The 27634-nt window shown below is 40.4% G+C and overlaps 1 protein-coding gene across 1 annotated transcript in view; it reads right to left on the bottom strand.

Annotated features, from left to right (window-relative positions):
* LOC117521141 (piezo-type mechanosensitive ion channel component 2) overlaps positions 1-27634 on the bottom strand; it is a 249903-nt gene that overhangs the window by 74275 nt on the left and 147994 nt on the right. Inside the window, exons 21-22 of the mRNA XM_034182477.1 lie at positions 26709-26909; positions 26306-26510 (exon numbers count right to left, since the gene is read on the bottom strand). Of these exons, the coding sequence (XP_034038368.1) occupies positions 26306-26510; positions 26709-26909 (406 nt within the window). The remainder of the gene's footprint in view (positions 1-26305; positions 26511-26708; positions 26910-27634) is intronic.

Raw genomic sequence — 27634 nt, 5'->3', positions numbered from 1 at the left:
CTATTTGGACTGGGATCAAATGTTATCCCAGCAGAGTAAATTTACTCTGCAAAATTTGTAAGATTACAGTCTGTAAGATTACAGACAACTGTAACCGTTAAAATCTGGTTACAAGCACCAAATTGACCGTGTATACTTTTTGGTACATATTGTAGAAAAATAACTTTAGCCATTTGAATTTTCAATAGGGGGCCAAGTAGGAGTCAACTGAGGAATTGCACAGGTCAAAATTAAAAAATGTTCCAGTCATTTTGAAAGTGATACCACATTATGTATCTGATGACAATGAATCCAAAAAGGTATAGTTGGACTACCTACAACTGAATGTTCTGGAGTGGTAAGGAAAAACTCCCTCTGATGATATTGAGGAAGAAACCTCAAGCAGCCAGACTTAAAGGGGGGTGACCCTCTGCTTGGGCCATGCTACTGAAAGACTACAAATAAGGTAAATTTGTCTGCATTAAGCAACAGGGAAAACAGAAGAAATTACTAAGTTGAAACAAAGATGTAATTGCTCATTTAGGAAATGCCAGAGAAAAGAAACAGGTTTTTAAGTGACTAAGAGTCTCTAGGCACAGGAATGATCTAATATTAAAGGGGAGACTACTCCAGAGCCTGGGGGGCAGCCGCTGTAATGTGAACATGGGCCATCTCTGCAGCAAACTGTTAATTTAGCTGTAATTTAAAATGGCATTTTCTAAGAACACCTGGTTTCCACTTGGTTGTTACATCAGTTTTGTGCTTTTTTTTTTTTTTTTTTGCAGTCTCTGTAATTGAAGGCTTGCAGCTGTTCGGTACCTGAGCTCTGGTCTGTGCTGGGCTCAGGCTCCGTCCCCGCACTGCACTGGTGACTCTCCTCTGTGCTGGAATGAGGCGGGTCTGAGACGCTCAAAGGCTTCATCTCCGTCATGTCAATAATCATCCAGCACCACCATCAGAGCCTGCTCCTTCTCCTTGCTTTGCTCCTCCTCCTCCCCCTGGGCAGCGACGTCTCCACGGAGGGGCTGAGCATGGTGATGTCAGCCAGGCTGCCGTCCTGGTGCACCAGCCTGATGACATGAGGTGAAAACTTGTTAGACATGTACACACACACCACACACACCACACACAAACACACCACACACACACACACACACACACACACACACACAACACAAACACACACACACACTTGTATTCACATACTTGTGAGGACATCCTGTCTTTTCAATTCATTGCTCCTTATTACACTTTCAAGAGCAGATTTTTTATGGGCACTTTCAGAACAATGAACACAATCTTAGCTGTATATTGGTTAGTTAATTGGTTAATAAAGTTAATTTAATAGTTGGAGGCAATGCCTTTTTTAATGAAATACGTGTTTTAGATTTTATGGTGCAATGTCAAATGTTTTAAAAAGTTCTTGGTGTCATTGCTTTTAAAGTGTGTTCTTTCCCCTGTGTGATTTTCCTTTTTACGTCCGCCAAGGACGTAATAAAATCATCAACATTTATTTATTGGTCTGTCTGTCTGACTGTTAGCATGATTACATCAAAATTACAGATTTTGACAAATTTTCACCAAAGATAGATATTAGGCTATGAAAGACTCCACTGAATTTTGGAGGTGATCCGGATCCGGGATCAGGATTTCAATTTGTACACTTCACTTTGTTAGATTTTGAAGATTATGTGAAAACTACTTAACAGAGTTTCGTCAAATTTTCACCACACATTGGTGTTAGGCCTTGGAAGACCCCATTAAATTTTGGAGGTGACCTGGATCCAGATCCGGATTCTGGATCAGAACTACTTCACGGATACAACATCACAATATAAAACCACGATCAGGAAGACACCATTTAGTTTCAGCTTGTGAATTATATATCAGATTGCAGCATCTTGATCAGTCGGATCATTCTGGATCAGTATGCAATTATTATACTGTATTGTGGAATCCAGATTCAGGTAAAGTCTGGGTCACAGTGTTATTTTAAGTCCTCGCCAACCCTTAGTGGATGTCAGAAATCTTGGATTGCTCTTGTTTATAAATGAATTGATGATAGATGAGGAACATTTGTGAGGCTGTTTAAGTATGCCAACAGCAAGGCCTTGGTTGGTCTTTTACAAAAGATGGACTCATCAGGCGAGACTGCATACCTGGATCACCACAAAGCCCTTCAAACCTGGTGCAGCATTAGCCAATTAGTGATAACTATTGCCAAGACAAAATAATTAATGATCTGCATGAAACCAGACATGAAACCCAAGCCAGTTTCCCTTGATGTGTTGGGAAAATGTAGTGACACGGACCCACAACAGGGGGCGTAAATGAACGGACAATGGATGAGCCAAAAGTATAACACTTTACTGTTGTGAAATGTGCACAACGAAATACAGACAATTGCAGAATTTGGAATACTGTCAATATATAAAGGTGACGTGCGGGCAGGCTCGAGGATAGAAGACGTCTGTCCAGAGAAGAGCTGGATTCCCCACGATTTCCACTGCTAGCGGACCCGGAATATACTGGAGCCGCCAAGTCCTGAGTCCCCCGGTGGCCACCGTCTCCAGCTGTCAGATCCGTTACTGCTGGCAGGAAGCAGAGACAGGAGAAAGGTGAGTGTGGGTTCACACCCAGCAAACCCTCAACACACAGGTGCAGTACTTGGGGTGGGAAAACACCTCCACCTCTAGATCTCAGTTCCTTTAGTGTTCGTGCAGATACCAATGTTCACTTAACGAGTGCAGCAGAAGTGTGGAGCGGGAAAATGCCGACTCCTCCCAACTTCCTCCAACTCAGCTGAAAATGAATTTGGCTACGTCTGCAAACTCAAAGTCACAATTTAACAGCTCCAAGCTTAGAAGTAAAGAAACATTACAAACTACCAGCTTAGCTGTGAAAATAGGTGCGGAAGGCACAAAAGACGGCTGAGAGTTTACCTCTATGGTAGATGATATCTCGGCAGCGAAGGGAGATGCAGTCTGGCTTTTATGGGATGGCTGATGAAAATGAGTGGCACCTGTCACTCCCGGCTGCTCTGATGTGGCGGGCTGCGCCCTCTCGTGCCTGAAGGCTGCACTTTCAGGCAGGGCGCCTCTGGTGGTAGGCCAGCAGTACCTCCTCTTCAGCGGCCCACACAACATGATGGCCAGCATGTTCAACTGCATGTTCACCTGGACTCCCAGGTGAGCTTCTGTGAAAACACTGACTGTATCTTCTTGGAAACTCAGTAGCCTTGGTGTCAGGCAGTGGATTCTTAAGAATTAGTGTACAAGGGCTGTCCATAAAGTATAGGTCCTTTTTATTTTTTTCAAAACTATATGGAATTTCATTAATATGTTTTACGTCAGACATGCATGAACCGTCGTGCGCATGCGTGAGTTTTTCCACGCCTGTCGGTGACGTCATTCGCCTGTGAGCACTCCTTGTGGGAGGAGTGTCCAGCCCCTCGTCGGAATTCCTTTGTCTGGAAGTTGCTGAGAGACTGGCGCTTTGTTTGATCAAAATTTTTTCTAAACCTGTGAGACACATCGAAGTGGACATGGTTCGAAAAATTACGCTGGTTTTCAGTGAAAATTTTAACGGCTGATGAGAGATTTTGAGGTGATACTGTCGCTTTAAGGACTTCCCACGGTGCGAGACGTCGTGCAGCGCTCTCAGGCGCCGTCGTTAGCCTGTTTCAAGCTGAAAACCTCCACATTTCAGGCTCTATTGATCCAGGACATCGTGAGAGAACAGAGAAGTTTCAGAAGAAGTCGGTTTCAGCATTTTATCCGGATATTCCACTGTTAAAGGAGATTTTTTTAATGAAAGACGTGCGGACGGGTCCACGCGTCGGGACGCAGCCGGCGTGGAGCGGCGGCACAGGAAAAACACCTCCGTGTTGATAACCATTTGTAAAATCCAGGCGGCTTTTGATGGCTTTCAGTGGAGTGAGTATATGAGAAATTGTTTAACAGCTGGACACGTTCCAACTTGTCCTTAAGGCTTCCAACGGAGGTGTTTTTCCTGTGGCGGAGCGTCGCGGCGGCTGCGAGCCGACGCGCGGACCCGTCCGCACGTCTTTCATTAAAAAAATCTCCTTTAACAGTGGAATATCCGGATAAAATGCTGAAACCGACTTCTTCTGAAACTTCTCTGTTCTCTCACGACATCCTGGATCAATAGAGCCTGAAATGTGGAGGTTTTCAGCTTGAAACAGGCTGACGCCGCCTGAGAGCGCTGTGCGACGTCTCGCACTGTGGGAAGTCCTTAAAGCGACAGTGTCACCTCAAAATCTCTCATCAGCCGTTAAAATTTTCACTGAAAACCAGCTTAATTTTTTGAACCGTGTCCACTTCGATGCGTCTCACAGGTTTAGAAAAAATTTTGATCAAACAAAGCGCCAGTCTCTCAGCAACTTCTCAGACAAAGGAATTCCGACGAGGGGCTGGACGACTCCTCCCACAAGGAGTGCTCACAGGCGAATGACGTCACCGACAGGCGTGGAAAAACTCACGCATGCGCACGAGGGTTCAAGCATGTCTGACGTAAAAACATATGAATGAAATCCATATAGTTTTTGAAAAAAATAAAAAGGACCTATACTTTATGGACAGACCTCGTATATAGTTGTGTTGAAAATAATAGCAGTGTGTTTAAATAGTGAGTAAAGCTCAAAATCCATAAAACAGCTTTATTTCCATACACGCAAGTGCACTGAGAACACTGCACATTTTATTCCAAATGAAAACATGGAGAAAATGTTTTTATTAAATTTGTTATTACTTTACAAAAACAGAGGAATAACAGCTGTTAGGCTGTTCAAAAAAAAACAAACAAACAAAACAGTGTCTGTATTTTTCTTTCTGTGACACTTATTCCACCCTGACAGGCAGCCCTTATTTAAGGACGAAGGCAGCAAATGTTGTACATGTTTGTTGTAGCGCAGGTTTTCTCTAAATATCTGACTAAAATGGATCATTCTGGACACTGTTCAGAAGAACAGCATGCTTTGATTAAAAAGTTGATTGATGAGGGGAAAACATATAAAGAAGTGCAGAAAATTATAGGCTGCTCAGCTAAAATTATCTCAAATTCTTTAAAATGGCAAAGATGTAGAAGAAAACAGAAAACTGATTTAGTAATACCTAAATTCTGGGTCTTTTAGTGAAGCTTAGGGCTAGTGGCCAGTGATCACCTTAGTATTTCCTGTTTAATGCTGACAAATTATACTGTATTTCTTGTCTTTCTGATGCCTGATTCTGTTTTTTCTCTGTGTTTAAGGTGCAGCTCCATGCAGAGATGGGTGTGGTATTTGTGCTGGAGACCCTCCTGTCCTGTGCACCAACAGCATTTCCTGTATTTTCATTTTGTGAATTGTTTCTGTAATTTATGTCTGTAGCATGGCCCAGAGGGTCACCCCTTTGAGTCTGGTTTGCTTGAGGTTTCTTCCTCAGAGGGAGTTTTTCCTTACCACCAGGTTATACCTTAGTTGTGTGAAGCGCCTTGAGGCAACTCTGTTGTGATTTTGTGCTATATAAATGAAAATAAATTGAAAATAAATTGAAAAAACTACCATTCAAATGGATCGAAGAATAGCCCGAATGGCAAACACTCAGCCAATGATCAGCTCCAGGGTTATCAAAGAAGGTCTAAAGTTACCTGTGAGTACTGTAACAATTAGAAGATGAATATGTGAAGCCAAGTTATGGGCAAGAAGCTCCCGCAAAGTCCCACTGTTGAAAAAAAATGGCATATGCTAAAGAGGTAAGAATTTGCCAAAGAACACACTGACTGGCCTTTAGAAAAATGGCACAACATTTTGTGGACTGATGAAAGCAACATTGTTCTTTTTTGGTCTCGTGTCCACAGACAGTTTGTCAGAGGTTTTATTGTCTCAATTTATGAGACAATAAAACAATAGAACAAAATAAAAAAACAGAAACGAAGAGAAGAATAATCAATAAATAAAGACAATTAAGAATTAAAATAGAGTCTCATACTAGGTTAAAAGCCAGGGAGTAAAAATGGGTTTTAAGGCGAGTTTTAAAAATGGACAGTAAGTGAGTGAAGACAGTGAAGCATGGTGAAGCAAGCATCATGATATGGAGATGTTTCTCACATTATGGTGGTGTGCCGATTTATCACATACCAGGGATCAAATACTTGAAGGGGTCATGTTTCCTTATGCTGAAGAGGAAATACCCTTAAAATGGGTTTCAACAAGACAACGACCCCAAACACACCAGCAAGTGAGCAGCATCTTGGTTCCAAATCAAGAAGATTAACGTTATGAAGTGGAAACACCAATCCCGGAACCTTAACCCAATAAAAACTTGTGGGGTGACATCAAGAATGCTATTTCTAAGGTAAAACTAGGAGATGCAGAGTAATTGTGGAATGTAGGCCAATCGTCCTGGGCTGGAATACCTGCTCACAGGTGCCAGAAGTTGATTGGCTCCAAACAACTCAGATGTGAAGCAGTTCTCAGAAACAGTGGACATACAATTAAATATGAGTTCAGTGGTTTAAAGGAAAGCTAAATCTTCAAGCATTTTACAGTTTATAATGTTTGAGTTTGTAAAGAACTTTTTGAGCATCCTAATATTTCTTTTTCCAGTTTCTGTAGTGTAATAACAAATGTGATAAAAAAAAAAATCTTAATTTTTTGATTTGGAATAGAATGAAGAGTGTTTCTAATGCATCTGCATGTATGGAAATAAAACCTATTTAAAGGATTTTGATCTTTACTCACTTTTTAAACACGTCTATTATTTTGAACATGTGTTCAACAAAAGCTGAAATGGCTTTTCAACTTTATGTCTGGTATGACCACCAAAATTACAGATGCAAGAACAAATTGTCCAGAATTGTGTCAATGGCATTGAAAATAGCTGGAAAATCTCTAAAACCTCTAAATCCCAACTCTTTACTGAATAGGCAAAGAAGAAGGCAAGGAGTAGACCTGCAGACAGTTCCCATCCACCTTCTGCCAGTTTGAACCTATAAACTCTAGAAGGCACTATCGAGTCCCTTTAGCCAACAAAAACAATTTTAGAAACTCCTTCATTCCAACTTTTTTTTAACATGCTCAACTCCACAATGTAGCTGACCAGATCTAAGTCACAGACTCCTTACTTGAATTTGTTTTCATTGTTTTTAGTGTTTGATGTGCAATGTGTATGTGTTTATATGTCCCGTCTTGTTTTTATAGACAATTGTGTGCTTTGTGTTGGTGAGCCAAAGACAATTTTCCACCTTCATGGAGAATAAACATTTATTCTCTTCTATTCTATTTATATGGTGCAGTTGACACAATAATAAAGTACAGATGGGCTAAATGTTGTTGGTTTTTTCTCTCCAATAAAGTAACTTGAGCTCAGCTATGGATTGTTGCTATTGTGTGCTCTCATACAGCCTGCTACAATTATTTGTAATTAGCCAGGTTTTACCTATTATCATTGTTGTTCTCTGTGTTGGGGTCTCTTGTTGTACCAGTCAATCCTGCATATGCAATATCTTGAAAAAGACTTTGTGTATCAAGCTGAAACTTTGTACACAAGGTCAGCTCACCAAGACAGACAAGTTGAACATTATCCAATCCAATCCAATCCAATCCACTTTATTTATATAGCACATTTAAACAACAGAACAGTTTCCAAAGTGCTGCACATAAAAATAATTATACAACTATACAAAACAATAAACCCACTCAGACTAATAATAAATAAACATAAAAACAATAAAACAATAAATAAATAAAACACTAGGCCAAAGACAACAGAGGACCATACAACTCATACAAAAGCCAGAGAATAAAAGTGGGTCTTCAGACACTCCATTGTGGGGGCTGTTCGAACGTGGAGAGGCAGAGCGTTCCAGAGCCTGGGCCCAGCCACAGAGAAGGCCCTGCCCCCCCTGGTCTTAAGTCTCGTCGTAGGCACCACAAGCTAATGCTGACCCTCAGACCTCAGAGCACGCGCTGGGGAGTAAATTTGGAGGAGGTCTACAACATTAGGTGGATATTGATTGTAATTGTGGCCAGTTCAGGAGCAGAGTGTCTGAAAACTTGTAGACACAACTTCTTGACCTCAGACAAGTTGAAGGTTGGGCTCGGTGATTATGGTAAGTATTGCCCTTGTTTTTACTCATAGTAATAGTATTCCAGTTTGTTAACATTTTAACTGACATCACACGCCCCATCACTAAAAGAACCTTGATTTATCTGTTATTAGAATCTTAATCCTATTTGTGATTCTTATCCAAAACACAAATCGTGAAAGGATGTACTTTATGCAGCAGCTTAGAAAGTTCAACCTTCCAAAAACAATGATAGTAAACTTCTAGACAGCCATCATTGAGTCCATCATCTCCTCTTCCATCACCGTCTGGTATGCTGCTGCCACTGCTGAGGGCAGGTGCAGGCTGCAGCATATCATCCACGCAACAGAGAAGGTGATCAACTGCAATCTGCCATCCCTACAGGACCTGTACACCTCCAGGGCCCTGAGGCAAGCAAGGAAGATTGTGGCCAATCTCTCTTATCCAGGGGACAAACTTTTTGTCACCCTCCCCTCTGGCAGATGGCTGGGGTCCATCAGGACCAAAACCTCAAGACACAAAAATAGTTTCTTTCTGTCCACAGTTCCATTCCACTACATTACATTTGTTTTACAGTGAACATAGTTTGCCTATTTGACTCTTTCACTTCTTACAGAAGGGTTTTTCTTTTCTTTTTTATTGTTGTTTATGCACCGACAACACCAGATCAAATTCCTTGTATGTGAGCTCTTACTTGTCAATAAATTTGATTCTGATTCTGATTAACATATCACTTTAAAGGATCCATTGAAGTCAAAATGCCCACATACCGAAGGGTATTACAGTACTTTTTTAAAGTCATTCTGTCCTCATAAGTATTAAACACACATACATGGTCCAGCTGCTTCACAGAAGGACTAAATGCAAATGTTATGATGGGAATCGTCAGAACAGCAGAGCAGCGCTTCACCAGGCAGTGTGCTCGATAAGCAGTGCACATTCCTTCTGCATTCTTTAAAACAACAGGTTTTTTGGTGTCTGAAGGCGTTTTTCTTGCAGCTGCTAAATGGCATCAGCTCATGAAAGGCATAAAAGTTGTAAAATTCTTCTCAGGCAATGGAATGAGCTCACAGGTCTTGTTTGGATTGCACAGACCGGCTGCATATCAAAGGGTGCATTTGATTTTCTCGTGGTCACACTTACTTGCTCTGTTGAGTAGGAATTTTTTGCTTGATGCTGCTCAGAACAATAAAGTTATACAAAAACCAAGATAAAAAAGCAAGGAGAGAAACCGACAAAAGCAGTATGAAACTGGCAATCACTTTGAAATATTCACAGTGCTGTTAAAGTGCATGAAAACTAGCAAGGGACTTGTGGTTTTGGGAGGGTAGTTCTTTTTTCATTTTCAGGAAGTGGGTAATTTTCTGGGGTTCAGTGCACTAAGGGTCTGTGGATCACTGGCAAGATATTGGAAGGGAATAAATGTGTGAGATTCAAACATGCTTGAGAATGAGGTGGTCTCTCAGAAAAGGTGGATGGTTTGTGATCACTTTTAAAAACAGTAGAAAGGTTTTACTGAGGAAAAAAAAGTCTGGTATGGGTTTGAAGAAAGGTTCAAAAATTGAGAAAAGCTAGCAGAGAACCCATCAAGAGAAGGGCACAGGCAGAATTAAAAAACAAAACCTGAAAAAGAACATTGTTCCCAATCAGTGGAATATTACAAGGCAGGCGGACGATATTTTAAAAGATCCTTTCAAATGATGCACCCTCGCTGGAAAAGCGCAGGGTAAATAAACATTAAGGGGAGAGGAAACAGGTTGAGGAGGTTCAGACTCGGAGGTGAAGTGGGATGATGATGGATGCCACAGAAAGCGAGCAGATACCCACCTATTCATGATCAGATAGACACGGCCACTGACTTTAGTGTAGCTGTGAGAGGAAGAAGGAAGAAGGAAAAAGGCGGTAGAGGAGAGACGGCAGCAGGTCACAGAGGGAAGCAGAGAGCAGAGCTACACGAGCAGCGGTAAGAACGTGGAACTCACCGCAGACTGCGAGACTGAGTAAGCTGTTACAGAACACCACGACAAAGCACAACAATGACAGACGTGCAAACGTTTAAGACTTAAAATGGGCATTTAAGGGGTGTGAGAATGTGGGGAAAAGAGCGTGTGATGTGAACAGCTGAACATTTTCACCTCACACCCAACAAAAAAATGTCTGCAAGGTTTAAACACATATACAATATCATCTGGTGCTCTCAAGCCAGTCATCATTAATTTTAATTACAGACAAGAAAAGGAATTCATAGAGTTTGTGGAGCTTTTCCAGACTGTGGGAGCTCTGATTTGGGTAGTTTGCTTGGGTAGGTGAAAATGTCATGAGAAGTTTGGAGCTCATGAATAACAGGTGGGACCAAAATGAACAAGAATTGGTGTGTGTCCTCTTCCAAGAACCCTGAAGAGGAGTGGTTTTTTTTTGTTGATTTCTTTTTACTCTGTCAAACCAAACAACTCCCAGAAAGAACAGATAATCACCAGGAATATGGAGGTTTAAACGAAGGCCTAAATCCAGTCTGGATTAAAGCTCAGATTCTGTTGTTTAATTTGTGCCACCAATACCAATAGTCCACACACAACTTTTGACCTAGTCTGTACCGTTTAATGACTAAACAACACTTATGTAGTCTAAGGATACCTTAGCCTACAAAAATTTGTCAATCTTCCCACAATGGCGCTGTAGCAACGTAGGCAGCCAAGTATTACACAGGAGTCAAAATTACAAAAATGTTATCATGTTGAAAATTATACCAAATTAATTATCTAATTATTGATATTTCACAAAAGTACAATTTCTGCTCTGTCAAAAATTAGGGTTAATGCATTTTTGTAGAGAGTGGTGCAAATTATTGTTTCAGGTAACAGGATTTTCATTCATTCATTCATTTTCAAATCCCAGCAGCTCAAGCAATAATTTGCTACATTTTTTAACCAAAATTTAAGCACCTCTAATTTTAGAGCCCTATTCTAACTGCAATTGGGCTTTGTCACAATTTTTGCTGTTTTTACTGCATAACTCAACAATGTTATGCTGTAGATAGTACAATAACTAGGGATGGGTATTGATAACATTTTATCTATATCGATGCCATTATCGATTCTGCTTATCGATCCAATTCCTTATCGATTCCCTTATCGATACCTCGTGAATTTTGTATTAAAAGTAGGCTTTACAGGTTTTCTATGTATTTCATTGAGTCTTAAAGTAAATAAATATGAAATTGGTCACTGTATCCTTGATCTCTGGACATAAATAAAAATAAACAAAATGGTGTTTCGCTTTGAAGTTATTAATTCCGACTGGATTCTATCGTTCTAACTTGACTCGGCAGAGAGCCGCGCAGCGTTTGAAGCTGTGTGAACAGAACGGAAGATGATTCTCGTTTCTTTCTCGCAACAAGACAGAAGTCCCAGTTAGTAACTTTAATCCGCACAAAAGTGACTCACGATTGACATATTCAGGGATGAAAGTGGTGAAAAACAAAAAAAAGCTGAAACCCAAAATTACCCTCCAACACCACCTGCACGAAAATGTTTGAATTCTAGAAGCTCTGAAATGCAATCTGGGACTCTTCCAGACGATAAACTGGAGTGAGTGCAGCATCCATTTAGGTGAGAAAAAAAACAACTTTCCTTATTCAAATTCATTCCAGTAGTATTCTGCTCTTACTAGGATGCAGCAGTTTTCTAGCTTGGCAGATAGTTCTGGAGGAAATCACTGAAGAAATTAACAAACTGAAAATATGGTTTGACCTAAACAAACTGTCATTAAACTTAAATAAGACAGGGATGAAATGGAGGTGTAAGAGTCACTAGGTGTTCACAGGAAACACTTATTTATTTCTGTATGTATGTATTTATTTATGTTCATTGTTAGGTGGTTTTATATTTTTTTTCTGTTGTGTTTCTATTCAGGTTCTTTTTGTCTCTTTCTCTAAAATTGTATATAATATGCATATATTGTATATAATAATCATTAGATTATTAATACGAGGTCTCTTAGATAATAAACCGACCCTTTTATTATTTTTTTTAACTATATGGATTTGAATGACATGCGATTACACCAATCATGCTTGAACCCTCGTGCGCATGCGTGAGTTTTTTCATGCGTGTCGGTGACGTCATTTCCCTGTGGGCAGGCCTTGAGTGAGATGTGGTCCCGCCCTCTCGGCTGAATTCCTTTGTTTCACACGCTGCTCGAGACGGCGCGCGTTGCTTTATCAAAATTTTTCTGGACCTGTGAGGAATATCCGAGTGGACACTATTCGAGAAATTAAGCTGGTTTTCTGTGAAAAGTTTAACGGCTGATGAGAGATTATGGGGTGTTTCTGTCGGTGTAAGGACTTCCCACGGAGCGGGACGTCCTGCAGCGCTTCCAGGCGCTGTCGTCGGCCTGTTTCGAGCTGAAAACATCCTAATTTAAGGCTTAATTCACCCAGGACATCGTGAGAGAACAGAGAAGATTCAGAAGAGGCCGGCATGAGGAATTTATGCGGACATTCCACTGTTTAAGGACATTTTTTTAATGAAAGACGTACGCGCAAATTCGCCGAGTCGTTTCCGTGACGACTCGGCAAATCTGTGTGCGCCGCGACAGGAAAAACACCTCCGTGTTGAAAACCATTTGTAGAATTCAGGCGGCTTTTAATGGCTTTCAACAAGTGAGTAACTGAGAAATTGTTTAACAGCTTGGGCATGTTCCAACTTGCCCGTTAAGATTTCCAACGGAGGTGTTTTTCCTGCCGCGACCCCCCGCGGTCGGGTCCAGCCCGACATGCGACTCTGCCCGCACGTTCTTTCATTACAAATGACCGTTAACAATGGAATGTCCGAATAAACTCCTCACGCCGACTTCTTCTGAAAGTTCTCTGTTCTCTGACGACTTACTGCGTCAACAGAGCCTGAAATGTGGAAGTTTTCAACTTGAAACGGCGAGACGCTGCCGCCTCGAAGCGCAGATCGCCGTCAGGCGCCGTGGACTGTCCTTAAAGCGACACTACCAGACCAAAATCTCTCATCAGCCGTTAAAATTTTTACCGAAAACCAGCTGAATTTATTGAATGGTGTCCACTCAGTTGTGCCTTACAGTTTTGAAAAATTTTTTATCAAACAAAGCAACAGTCTCTGAGCCATTCCTAAACAATGAAAAAAATCGACGAGCGGGTGGACGACTCCTCACTCAAAGACTGCCCACAGGCGAATGACGTAACCGACAGGCGTGAAAAAACTCTCGCATGCCCACGAGGGTTCAAGCATGTCTGATGTAATCACACGTGATTCAAATCCATATGGTTTTTGAAAAAAATAATAAGGTCGGATACTTTTCTAATAGACCTCGTATATAAACAAAAATAAATTTAAAAAATGTTACAATTTGAAAACGCACCCAAACGTGATGACAGCTGCAACTGCTTAATGCTAACTTTTACCATTGAAATGCCATAGACATGCTAACGCGTTAGCATCGCTCCCGTTTTTAAGTTATAAAATACATCTATCAACTGTTTCAGAAGACCATAACAGGTCGGTTTAACATGAAAAAGGTAAATAATACTCACAGATGTATGCTCTTCAGGGTTTTAGCGGGGGAAAATTAAGCAAAAGAAAGAAAAAATAAACGAAGCAATAGATCGAAGCACTGCTTCAATCTGCAAACCTGGTCTTCGACTGGTTCAAGGTTCAAGGCAAAGCCGCGCTGCAGAAAAGTTGATTACGGACCAGCTGCAGGATCTGTAATCAATGTAGATAAATGATCATTTTCCTGACAAACACCCCCAAAATAACGGCCACACTGAAGGACCGATAACAGAATCGTTAACGATACCCAAAAGGAACCGGTTCTCGATACCCAACCATAACAATAACTATACCTTTTTGTAACTCTAATGATCAGATAAATAGGATGTTATGTATGATTAGAGTATTTTTTAATTTTGATCCCTGTGTGTTTCTTAAACGACTCCTGCTTGGCTACAGCTACCACTATGTAAAGGTCATCACACGTTTTTTTGTAGGCCACACTACACTGAGACAAGAGTATGTTGTTTTGCTGTCTTGCTTCCTCACTTGACAGCCAAAACATGCTTGGTTGATGGAGTGCAAATGACTGCAGGCATAATTGTGAAGTTAAAATTCAAGTAGCAGGAATGTTTTTCATTTTGACGGCTGACTACCATTAAAATCCTATAACTGTCCAACAAACAAACTCCCTGTGGGGGTTGTGAGGCTTTTGGTCCAAATGAACGGCATCATGATAAACTTAAATAATGTACATTAAAAAAAAACAAGTTTCCATCATGGTTTTCACAAAATAAATAACGGGTTTGTGTACAATCATTGGCTCACCTATAAATAGTGCTGTTCTCCTTGGCTATGATGGCTTGGAGGTCGGTGAGCTGGAGAAAACGGTCATGGAAGTAGTGTAGGTGGAGGATACACACCAGTAGGAAAGAGGTGGGAATGAAGATCCTGGTGAACAGCATGGTAACGGAAAACTTTTCCAGACCAAGATCCTCCAGACTAGATAGAAAAAGAAAAACAAGAGTCTGATCCACCAAGTTTGTAAACTATAGATCAAGCAGAGGTGGTACTTGGTGGATTCATTGGTAGACCTGCCAATATATGAGATGAGCAATTCGATTGCAAAATTCATAGTTTTTTGATTAAACCAAAAGTCGAAGGAACAAGCGCACAAACTCTCAGCACAGAGTTCAATCAGTGTTTTTAAGTAGGAAACACCTGATTAGCATTCATTCATATTCATTTCTGTAATATTCATTGTATTTTTCAAATAGAGGTTAAAGTTACAGGGAAAGATTTAAAAAAGTGGCTCAATAACAATGCTTTGATAAAAAAATTATATATATATATGCACACACAACCCCATTTCCAATGAAGTTGGGACGTTGTGTAAAATGTAAAAAAAACAGAATACGATTTAAAAATACTCTTCAACCTATATTCAAATGAATACACCACAAAGACAAGATATTTAATGTTCAAACTGATAAACTTTATTGTTTTTGTGCAAATATTTGCTCATTTTGAAATGGGCCTGCAACACATTTCATAAAAGCTGGGACAGTGGTATGTTTACCACTGTGTTATATCACCTTTCCTTCTAACAACACTCAATAAGCGTTTGGGAACTGAGGACACTAATTGTTGAAGCTTTGGAGGTGAAATTCTTTCTCATTCTTGCTTGATGTACGACTTCAGTTGTTCAACAGTCCGGGATCTCTGTTGTCGTATTTTGTGCTTCATAATGCGTCACACATTTTCAATGGGCGACAGGTCTGGACTGCAGGCAGGCCAGTATAGTACCTGCACTCTTTTACTACGAAGCCACGCTGTTGTAACACGTGCAGAATGTGGCTTGGCATTGTCTTGCTGAAATAGGCAGGGGCGTCCTTGAAAAAGACGCTGCTTGGATGGCAGCATGTGTTGCTCCAAAACCTGGATGTACCTTTCAGCATTGATGGTGCCATCACAGATGTGTAAGTTATCCCCCATACCATCACAGATGCTGGCTTTTGAACTTTACACTGGTAACAATCTGGATGGTCTTGTTCTTTTTTTGTCCGGAGGACCCAACGTCCATGATTTCCAAAAACAATTTGAAATGTGGACTCATGAGACCACAGCCCACTTTTCCACTTTGCGTCTGTCCATTTCAAATGAGCTCGGGCATAGAGAAGGCAGCGGCGTTTCTGGATGTTGTTGATGTATGGCTTTCGCTTTGCATGGTAGAATTTTAATTTGCACTTGTAGATGTAGCGACGAACTGTGTTAACTGACAATGGTTTTCTGAAGTGTTACTGAGTCCACAAGGTAAGATCCTTTAAACAATGATGTCAGTTTTTAATACAGTGCCGCCTGAGGGATCGAAAATCACGGCATTCAATGTTGGTTTTCGGCCTTGCCGCTTACATGTAGAAAGCGCTCCAGATTCTCAGAATCTTCTGATTATATTATGGACTGTAGATGATGGAATCCCTAAATTCCTTGCAAGTGAACGTAGAGAAACATTGTTCTTAAACTGTTGGACTATTTTTTTTCATGCAGTTGTGCACAAAGTGGTGATCCTCGCCCCATCTTTGCTTGTGAATGGCTGAGCCTTTTGGGGATGCTCCTTTTATTTACATTTTACACAATGTCCCAACTTCATTGGAACTGGGGTTTTGTGTGTGTGTGTGTGTATATATATATATATATATATATATATATATATATATATATATATATATATATATATATATATATATATATATCTGACGGTGCGTGGCAATCTATTCTTCTGATGGGAATTTTTGGACATAAGGCTCATTTATTCGCTGTGTACATTTTGTCTGTGTCAGTTTTCTAAATGCAAGAAAATGGAGCAGGGCTGTTGTGTAGGCAGTATAGACAAAGTTCAAGTGAGTTACAGCCACTATTGCGTGTAACATGTTACTCTGTGACTGAAATCACATTACCTCTGCCTGTATCGCCGTAATGTAATGTTTTTTTTTTTGTTTGTTTTTTTTGTAAATTCATTAATCACACAAAGGTTCCTAAGACAGCACAAAATTATTGAATTTCCCTGAAAGCCACATAAAGATGAAGCGTGAGACTCGACTGCCTATCCAGAAATGACACTGGGAGAACTCAATGGAATATTCAGGGAATGGCGCACTTCTTCCGTGAAAAATAGTGTCATATAAAGTTGGAAGCAACGTGTACAGTGCATCCAGAAAGTATTCACCATGCTTATGTTACAGCCTTATTCCAAACTGGAAGAAATTCATTTTTTTTTCCTCAACATTTGACACACAATACCCCATAATGACAATTTGAAAAAGGTTTTTTTTTTTTTTTTTTTTTGCAAATTTATTAAAAATTAAAAAAAAGAAATCAAACGTACATAAGTATTCACAGCCTTTGCCATGAAGCTCAAAATTGAGCTCAGGTGTATCCTGTTTCCACTGATCATCTTTGAGATGTTTCTACAGCTTAATTGGAGTACACCTGCAGTAAATTCAGTTGACTGGACATGATCTGGAGAGACACACACCTGTCTACATATAAGGTCCCAAAGTTGACAGTGCATGTCAGAGCACAAACCAAGCATGAAGTCAAAGGAATTGTCTGTAGACCTCCGAGACAGGATTGTCTCAAGGCACAAATCTGGGGAAGGGTACAGAAACAGTTCTGCTGCTTTGAAGGTCCCAATGAGCACAGTGGCCTCCATCATTTGTAAATGAAAGAAGTTCAGATCCACCAGGACTCTTCCTAGTGCTGGCCGCTCGTCTAAATTGAGCGATCGAAGGAGAAGGGTCTTAGTCAGGGAGGTGATCAAGAACCCGATGGTCAATCTGCCCGAGGTCCAGCATTCCTCTGTGAAGAGGAGAACCTTCCAGAGGGACAACCATCTTTGCACCAATCCACCAATCAGGCCTGTAAGGTAGAGTGGCCAGACAGAAGCCACTCTTTAGTAAAAGGCACATGGCAGCCCGCCTGGAGTTTGCCAAAAGGCACTTGAAGGACTCTCAGATCATGAGAAACAAAATTCTCTGATCTGATGAGACAAAGATTGAACTCTCTAACGTGAATGCCAGGCATGATGTTTGGAGGAAACTAGGCACCATGCCTACAGTGAAGCATGGTGGTGGCAGCATCATGCTGTGGGGATGTTTTTCAGCAACAGCAACTGGGAGACTAGTCAGGATTAGCAATGGGTATCAGGAATCGGTTCTTTTAGGGTATCGTTAAGAAATGATTTGATCCACCGACATCAATAGTCTTTTTACTTAATGATTCCCTTATCGGTCCTTCAGAGCGGCCGTTGTTTTGAGGGTGTTTGTCGGGAAAATGATCATTTCTCTACATTGATTCCAGACCCTGCAGCGGGTCTGTAATCAAACGTTTCTGCAGCTTTGCTTTGCTTTGAACCTTGAACCAATGAAGCAGTGCTTTGATCTGCTGCTTCGTTGGTTCATTGCTTCACTCCTCTTCAGAAGTGGCAAGTCCACTTCTTATCCCCTCTCAAAGCCATTAAAATGTGTCAATCGTGAGTCATTTTTGTGCAGATTAAAGTGACTAACTGGGACTCCGGTCTTGTTGTGAGAAAGAAACGAGAATCGTCCTCCGTTCCGTTGCTCCAAATGCTGCGCTGTCTCTGCTGAGTCGATTCCGCTCGGAATTTATACCTTCAAAGCGAATCACTGTTTAAATCAAATGTCACCTCTTTCCAAACGTAATACAAACAATAAACTACAATTGATCAAAATGGGTTTTTTTCAGCCCAAAATGAGATGTCCTTCGCTGATGTGCAGCAGCCCAAGCCTGTATGGCTGCAGACCTGCAGACTCCAGCAGCCAGCTGAGCTCAGTTCAGATGTATGGAGAGACAATCATGCCATTAATGTCTGTTTTGTTTATTTCTATTTATGTCCAGAGATCAAGGATCCAGTGACCAATTTCATATTTATTTACTTTAAGACTCGATAAAATGTTGTTGACATAGAAAACCTGTAAAGCTTACTTGTAGTACACAGAAAATTCACAGGAGGTATCGATAAGGGAATCGATAAGGAATCAGATCGATAAGCGGAATTGATAATGGTACTGATATCGATAAAATCTTATCAATACCCATCCCTAGTCAGGATTGAGGGAAAGATGAATGCAGCAATGTACAGAGACATCCTGGATGAAAACCTGCTCCAGAGCGCTCTTGACCTTAGACTGGGGTGACTGTTTCTGCAGGACCCTAAGCACAGAGCCAAGTGGCTTCAGGACAACTCTGTGAACATCCTTGAGTGGCCCAGCCAGAGTCCAGACCTGAATCCAACTGAACATCTCTGGAGAGATCTGAAAATGGCTGTGCATTGACCCTCCTCATCCAACCTGATGGAGCTTGAGAGGTGCTGCAAAGAGGAATGTGCAAAACTGCCCACAGATAGGTGCGCCAAGCTCGTGACATCATATTCAAGAAAACTTGAGGCTGTAATTGCCACTAAAGGTACATCAACACAGTACTGAGCAAAGGGTGTGAAAAATTATGTCGATGTGATTTCTTAGTTTTTTATTTTTAATAAATTTGCAAAAAAAAAAAAAAAATTTGCATGTTGTCATTATGGGGTGTTGTGAGTAGAACTTTCAGGGGGAAAATGGAATTTATTCCATTTTGGAATAAGGCTGTAACCAAACAAAATGTGGAAAAAGTGAAGTGCCGTGAATACTTTCCGGATTAAGAGTAAGTGAAATGCCTGTCGATTACTTTTCTAAATAGAAGGAACTTGCTTTAATAACTGTCAGAAATAAACACGCTCACACGTGTGTGTGTGCGTGTTTATTTCTGTGGATGCATGAGCTAGTGAGCTTTTGCACTAAAACGCGCCTTCAACTTTAATGACTAAACACAGCAGCATACAGAGAGACAGACTGAGAGGGAGAAAGATGGCGAGACAGAGACACACAGAGTGGGAGACAGAGAAACTTCTTTGTAACAGTCGGAATTTGTTCCAGTATGTGTGTGCAGTGCACATCAGTTTGTTTGGCTGTAGGCTGTTTCTGAGTAATGCAAAAGTAACAAGTAATGTAAAGACGAGTTACTTTCCACAGACAGTAAAGAAGTAAACTTAGTGAGAGTTTTATGGACAGTATATCATCTTATTGTAAAGTATTTAATGGTTGCACAGATCAAATCTGTCTGCACTGCTGCTTACACTTTTGTTTCTTTTGGGTTAGAAGCATCATTATGACGTGTCCGACAGTCACCATGGTGATGTTGGCAGAAACCTCTTAGCGTCCACACCAACATCAAGGACTTGTGGATATAAGCGGGCAGTTTGAAACGCACGGTGGGTGCCCGGTGGACCTCACCTCTCTTTGTTCATGTTCAACAGTTTGGACCAGAAAGGCAGCGAGCTGTCAAACTGGAAGGTGTAGACCAGAGTGAGAACCAGCATGGTGTACATGACCACCGACATCCAGAAGTATTTCAGGATTCTTCGCCACCACTCATAGTGCACCTGGTCAAGAAGTATTCATTCATTCATTCATTCAAGTAAGACTTTACCACAACTAATAACTCTGACAACTGTGTTACAGTACATGGTCTATGAATTTTATGACATTAAAATAATGTAACACATTAAATTAAACAGTGCACGGAGGATGCTTTAATTCACGCTGGCAGCTTGCCTTTACTGCAACCAGGGAGATAAAACAGTCAAAAACACACTCTGGATTATGAACATGCATTATACAAACTTTATGACCGTACTAAAACTGCCAACACCGTCTGTCTGTGGGAAATTGAAAATGGAAACACGGCTGTGTCCTTTCCACGTGAACTCCAAGCACAACAGATATTAACATGTTTTATTCTAAGTGATGATTTAACTGGTATCAATGGCTTCACATGGAAAAGAGGTCATCTAATGTTGTTGATCTACAGAACTACGCACAACTGTGCAGAGCAAAAACTATCAAAAGACGTGAGGTGTCCTCACCTGGTAGACCGCCACGCAGGAGAGGAACATCATCATGTAGATGATCTTGTACATGACAATGCGGCCCTCGAAGCTAACGAAGAAGAACATGCCGCCACAGATGTAGATCCAATATTTGACCAGCAGAGCCATGATCATGTTGCCCAGCACCTGAATGATGTCCTGCTCCCCTCCCACCTTAGAGTCCTCTTCCTCTATAGAACACATCAGAGAATCAGAAAATTCTGCACAACTACAAAACACTCCAGTTGGTTGTCGTCAGCTATTCAAATGAGAAACCTGTGTTTATCTCTCCACCAGCAGTAACGCCAGAAGGGGGATATACCTGGTAATACTGGATTAGTGGACTTTTGGTTGTTAAAAAAAAAAATCTCATCAATTGCAGTACATTTTCAGTGGTGGGCACAGCTAACCGATAACCTAGATTCCATAACCATTAATCCACTAACTGAAAAGTTAGCTTTTATAATGCTAAACCAATAAACCACTAAAAAATTTAGCGGACGTTACTGCTAACTTTTAGTACTGACTCAATCGCGGCCACATTGGACTTCACTGTCGGCTACTGATAACCCAATTCCGAGTTTGAGTGCCGCAAGGGCTGCTGGGTAAATCCAAAGGTCAAGTCACATAAGGATCACAAACACAAAACGAATGCCCAAAAAATAAATAAAAAATAAAATCCCAAACACGGTCATCGTCTTTATAAAAAGCAGTAAATCACAGTATTAATAGTCACAGGTTATCTGTATTATATTTATAAACAGTTACAGGAAAGGCTCACCCGTGTTGAGTTCAACACGACTGGCAAAATCGACACCCTACCAGTCGCGTTGAGCTTCCCCACCAAAGAAAACCCATGCAAGTTTTGTCTTTACATAAAAATACAGCAATAAGTGTCTTTTCACTTAAAAAAGTACAAACTAACTGTCGATTTACGTTACAGGAGCTCATCTCGTCAGAACACCGGCCTGACTGTTGAAGACACACAACAGACAGGAACAAACAGATATGATTTTATGGTTTTCAAACATTTTTGACCGTTAAACTTTACTCACTTTACCAGCAAATACAACTGTGCCCACCACTGTCTATTTTACTGGGACTCTGCTCTTCACCTCTTGATTGTTTTTGAGCCACTGGTCATTGTGATCATTGGACTCTCTCTCTCTCTCTCTCTCTCTCTCTCTCTATCTATCTATCTATATATATATATGGTTGCTTAGCTGAAACTTTCTATCTCTGCATGTTTGAAAAGTCTTTGCTGTGCTTTTCTTTGTTTATTGTTGGTAGTATGGCCAAAGCAGAACTGCTGGTGTATATATATATATATATATATATATATATATAGTTATTTGAAACGAGACAATGCATATTAATGAACATTGTTACATGTAAATATGCCGGATTATAGCAAGATGCTAATTTCCATCCGTAGTCCCAGTAACATAGAAACAGATTAAGACCACACAACATACCAAAATAAATTAATCATTACAGAAAAACAATTAAAACAGAATACACATACAAATATTTACAATTCAAAGAGCTGGTCTCCTTCAGGTTTCTGCCAGTAGTGACTTATGATATGATGTATTTAAAACAATTTTAACTGAATTGAATATTGCATTCTGTCCAAGCATCAGTCACACTTTTTTGTGCACATAAATAATGTGAACAAAATTAGCATGGTCAAGTTTTACCAAGACCTCACTCACTCACTCACTCACTCACTCACTCACTCTCACTCACTCACTCACTCACTCACTCACTCACTCACTCACTCACTCACTCACTCACTCACTCACTCACTCACTCTTCACTTGTGACCAAAACTGGTTCAGTTTTACAGACCTGATTGTAAACAAACATGGCATATACATCACACATTGCGATGCCAAGAAGCTGACTGATTTTGGGGTCCAAAAGTCAAAGGTCAAGGTCACTGGAGCATGCTTTGTAAAAATCTTGTTAGTGCAATAACTTCTTTTGTAAGTGTCCAATTGTCACCAAACTCAGTATGTGTGTTAGGCATTGTGACAACAAGATGTTCATTGATTTGCAGGTCACAAAACGTAAACGCCAAGGTCACTGGAGTGTGCTTTGTAAAAACCTTGTGAGTGCAAAAACATATTTTGTAATCATGTGTGACTGTCACCAAACCTGGAATGTATGTTATGCATGGTTACCCCAAGATGCCCATTGATATGGAGGTCAAAGGTTATATTCACTGAATTGCACTTTATAAAACCCATCTGCTGAAAAGCATCGCTTGTCAGTGGCAAACTTATCAACAATCCAAGGCCCTGTGGGTGAGTGCAGGTTATGTGCTTTTTTTTTTGCTTTGTCAGTATCAGTTGGCTGTTTTTTTATATCCCTAACCTAAGTAATCAGACACACACAAAAAGAAAAAAAAAAAAAAAAAAATCACAATTCGGTCTACTTAAAGTAGAAACCTTCCAGATTTAATTTCTGAAAAAGAACCCATATCCTAATGTGGTAGCATTATTAAATCAGCAGCACAGCCGGCTGCTTTTTATTTCCAAATACAGCATCAGAAGACAAAAGACATGCTTCAGCGCTCCTAATTTATCTACCAAAGCGATCAAGCCGACATTAAGCCAACTGAACGCCATGATAAAAATTACCGGTGGGGGATGCTCAGTGCACGAACGTGCATTTGTGTGTTCTTGTTGGAAATGAAATGTGGCATGGAAATTAATTTTTTAGCCATCACAAGCATGGAGCTTAGAGAAGCAGATTTAAAAAGATACGTAAAATGAAACTAAAAAAGTGATACAAAATCAAAATTTCACCTGCCAACTTCACAGTTTTTACGAGCCGTTTAATTTTTTAGCTCATAAACTCCTAAATAATAGTTAGCTCATATCTGATAATAAAAAACTTCCTTAGCTTAAGTGCCCTGTATTAATTCAAGCAGTCTGAATAAAATACGAGATCTTACCATTCTTCTTATGCCCCTCCACATGAACGTGTGAGAGGCCGGTGGTAGCTTCCCTTTGTTTTTCCCGTCTCTCTGTAAGTGTTTGTCTCAACAGCAACCAGAAGCTCAACAGACACAGAACCTGCACACAAAAATACCATGTTTAGACAAACATATGACCATCAAGAAAAAGAAAACAGGACTGGAATGAACTAATGCATCCTGGCATTGGCTGACATAGGGGTGGTCTTAGCAACATCATGGGGAATCTCATAAATCACAGCAGGATTTCTAAACTTGAATTGGGTTATCTAAACACTTCCTGCACTCTCCTGGCACTGACCACAAACCTTGAATATAATTTGTAAAACTGTTTGACCCAGGTGTGAAGCACAATTGCAACTTTACTCTCAGATGGGATATACATTTAGTCACGTCCCTCGTGATGCGAAGCAAGGCGGGGGTGTTGCTCTTATTTATAAATCTAGGTTTAGCTTATTAGCTGTTGGGGGTTACAAATATCACTCGTTTGAGCAACTGATTCTCCGCTCTGCTCAGGATATTACACATTGCCAAGGTCAGAAGAATAAAAATAAGTCGTATTACTTTGTCACTGTATATAGGTCTCCTGGACCATATTCTGAATTCTTAGATGAATTTGGTGTGTTCATCTCTAACTTGTCAACTAGTGCAGATAACATTCTGATCATCGGTGACTTTAACATTCATATAAATAAGCCTTCTGATCCCCTCTGCAAATCATTTATGGAAATTGTGGATGCATTAGGATTTCGGCAATGCATTCGGATTCGACGCACATTAGTGGAAATACCCTGGATCTGGTTCTCGCACGTGGTATTGCGGTCACAAATATTGACATCATGCCTCTTACATCAGTGGTGTCTGATCACTCACTTATTAAATTTATAGTTTCACTGCCGTGTTTAGTGGAACAACAATCTTATATATCATTACGCTGATGTATCAACTCCTCAACTAAGACTGAACTCGAAGCTAGACTGCCTGATGTCTTAGCTTCACATTTGACAAATACCCAGTCAGTAGACAGACTTGTAGATAGTTTAAACTCAGTGCTCAAAACTACACTCGACAGGAAATGGCGTTGTTCAAAATTAGAAGTATTTCACCTTGCATGGTGTGATGCTATCTTAGACTATAAGCATGCATTATTGGCTACAAAGCGGACTTACTACTCTGATTTGATCAACAAAAACAAGCATAATTCAAAGTTCTTGTTCGACACGGGGGCAATACTTTTGCATGGACAACCACCTGTAGTTCGCTCTTCTTTTACAGCACAAGATTTCCTGGATTACTTTGGGAAGAAAATAGAATACATCAGGTTAAACATATCCCGGCATGCCTTAATCCAGCCACTACACCCTGCTATTGATGTGGGCGCCACTACTGAGGTATTACCTAGATTTACAGAATTTGACAGTATTTCACTAGGCATGCTGACAAAACTCGTAATGTCAACAAAAAGCACAACCTGTTTTTTGATCCTATACCAACAAAACTGTTTAAGGACCTGTGGCCCACACCTGTGGCACACCCATTCCTAAATGTTTAAAATCTGCAGTGATTAAACCATTACTTAAGAAACCCAATCTTGACCTTAGTGTATTGACAAACTATCGGCCGATATCAAATCTATAATTTTTCTCTAAAATTCTGGAAAAAGTGGTGTCACGGCAGCTCGCAGACTATCTTACTGAGAATATCTCTTTGAGCCACTGCAGTCTGCTTTTAGAAAATATCATTCCACAGAGACGGCTCTCACTAAAGTGGTGAATGATCTTCTGCTTACAATGGATTCGGACACCACTACAGTTCTGTTGCTGTTAGATCTCAGTGCTGCATTTGATACAGTTGATCATCATATTCTACTTGATAGGCTGGAAAATCACTTTGGGATTACTGGGAGTGCCCTTGCATGGCTGATGTCTACTTGACCAGTCGTTCTCACTGTGTTTTGTACAGTAACACTACCTCTAACCTTAGTGACATAAAATTTGGGGTTCCACAGGGGTCTGTCTTAGGCCCCCTGCTTTCCCCCTTTATATAGCACTCCTTGGGCACATATTGCGGCGTTTTGGGATTACCTTTCACTGCTATGCAGATGAACTCAGTTACATGCCAATAACTGCTGGTAATCTTTCACATAAAATCCTTAGAAAACTGCCTTGCAGCAGTGACAGTTAGATGTCTAGAAACTTCCTACTTTTAAACTCTGATAGACTGAAATGAGAAACATTGGATTAGGCTGGTGTGGAAATCTGGAACATAGAGCCACTTGACCACATTGGAGTCTGTAGTAGAGTTTGGAAACCTCCAGGGATAGTCTGAAACGAATAGACACACCATTATCGTCAGACATGTAAACAACATAAAAACGTCAGGCTAATTTACAGACCACTTTAAAAGAGCAGGACTGGCAATAAGGACATAAAACGTAGCTTACAAACAAAGAACAGTGAAATAAAGAACAGCATTTGTGTCTTAATAAACATGTATCCATACATGTTTGAATGGGCTCAAAAGCACAGGGAAAAACCAGAACATTCTGCACCATCAGACGGGAGATGTAAGAGTTGGAAAAGTGGAAACTGAAGTGGTAATCTGCAGTGGTAATGCTGATTCAAAAACACAACATGTAAGTAATCAGTAGTCATTTCTACTCCTCCTTTGAGGACAACCACCTTCAGACAAAACAGAGAATTTCAGTTCATGTGACTCATTATTTTTTGAGTTCTTGGTGGACCAGTCAACCAGACAAACCTTTGCAGGCTGCAGGTGGGATACCGATGCAGACAAAGTACTGTAAAGTCAACATGCAGGCCAGGAAGCAGCAGTATTTGGGCCAAATCTCTGCGATTGCTTTCCTCCTTCGCCTATACATGACCACTATTAAGGCAAAGGCATGAAGCATGGCATAGAAGTCCATGCGCTGCCCGATGACATTGACCACCAACAGCAGGCACGTCTGGGACGGACAGAAGAGAGAAGAGGCATCGAGCAAAGTGTGAAGTTCTGTTCATATATTACCGACCTGCGACTGAGTGTTTGCTATTATAGCCATAGTCTGCCGAAACCCTAAGAATAATCAGGATTTTAAGTTGTGTCTTGACAATTTAATGAAATTTACACAAAGTGAGAATGTGGTAGTTACGTTTTCCTTTACCTCAAGTCCAAATTTGTAGAAGAAGTAGTTGATGAAGTACTTAATGAAGCTGATGATGCCGAGGTCCAAATGTTGCCGTGTAATATCATGGAAAATAATCCTTGCAGCAGGAGGTGTTAGTTTGTTCCTCAGCCTGAAGAATTCCTGGTGGCGGTAGATGGTCACCTCGAATGCCAGAATGGCCAGCATCAAGAGGTTGTTCTGCATGTATGTTGACAGAGAAGACATTCTCTTATATTGCTTATTATTATTCATGTCTGCCAAAAGGACTATATTAATATATATTTGTTGAGTAAACAAATAAATGAATAAACATTGGTTATATAGCGGTCGTGTAGCTGAGGGCTACATTGTTTCTCCACCATAATGGGTGTTATTGTTTCCAGCTGTTGGCATGGCAACATAACTCTGTTATGTTGAAAAGAAGATTAAATCTAGGTTTTATTATTATTATAATACCTCTTGGATGCTTGGCAAGCAAACTAGTCAGTTTTGTCATTTCAACACTTCCCAAAGGATCCAGAATGTAGAGCAAAGCGGACTGTGGCCACCAGAAGACAAAACTGGGAGACAACATTTCATTCAAGGTTTGTTCTTTTCTTTTAAAAGGTAACTGTGTTCATTATAATACAAAGAAAGATGCTCAAAATGTGATTATAATGCACAATCATTTGCACCACAAAAGCATAGCGGCAGACTTAATTTTAGCAGAAAGTGTGGACGCTGACAAACATTGCAAATGGAAACAGACACTATATTTAGAACGGGTGTCTTGTTTTCAGAGATCACTGTACTACTTGCTGCTCTCTTTGTAAGCCGCACTCTCTATCTCACTCTCCTCAATCTTTTATTTGTCTATATGTCAAAATAAATAAATAAATAAAACTTATTTGGCCACGTGATCATTTTCACTCTGGCTAAGGGTC

This window comes from Thalassophryne amazonica, chromosome 12 (assembly GCF_902500255.1).
Source record: "Thalassophryne amazonica chromosome 12, fThaAma1.1, whole genome shotgun sequence".
Lineage (NCBI taxonomy): Eukaryota > Metazoa > Chordata > Actinopteri > Batrachoidiformes > Batrachoididae > Thalassophryne > Thalassophryne amazonica.
Note: the sequence above shows the minus strand (reverse complement) of the source record. Positions and strands in the feature narration are given on the sequence as shown.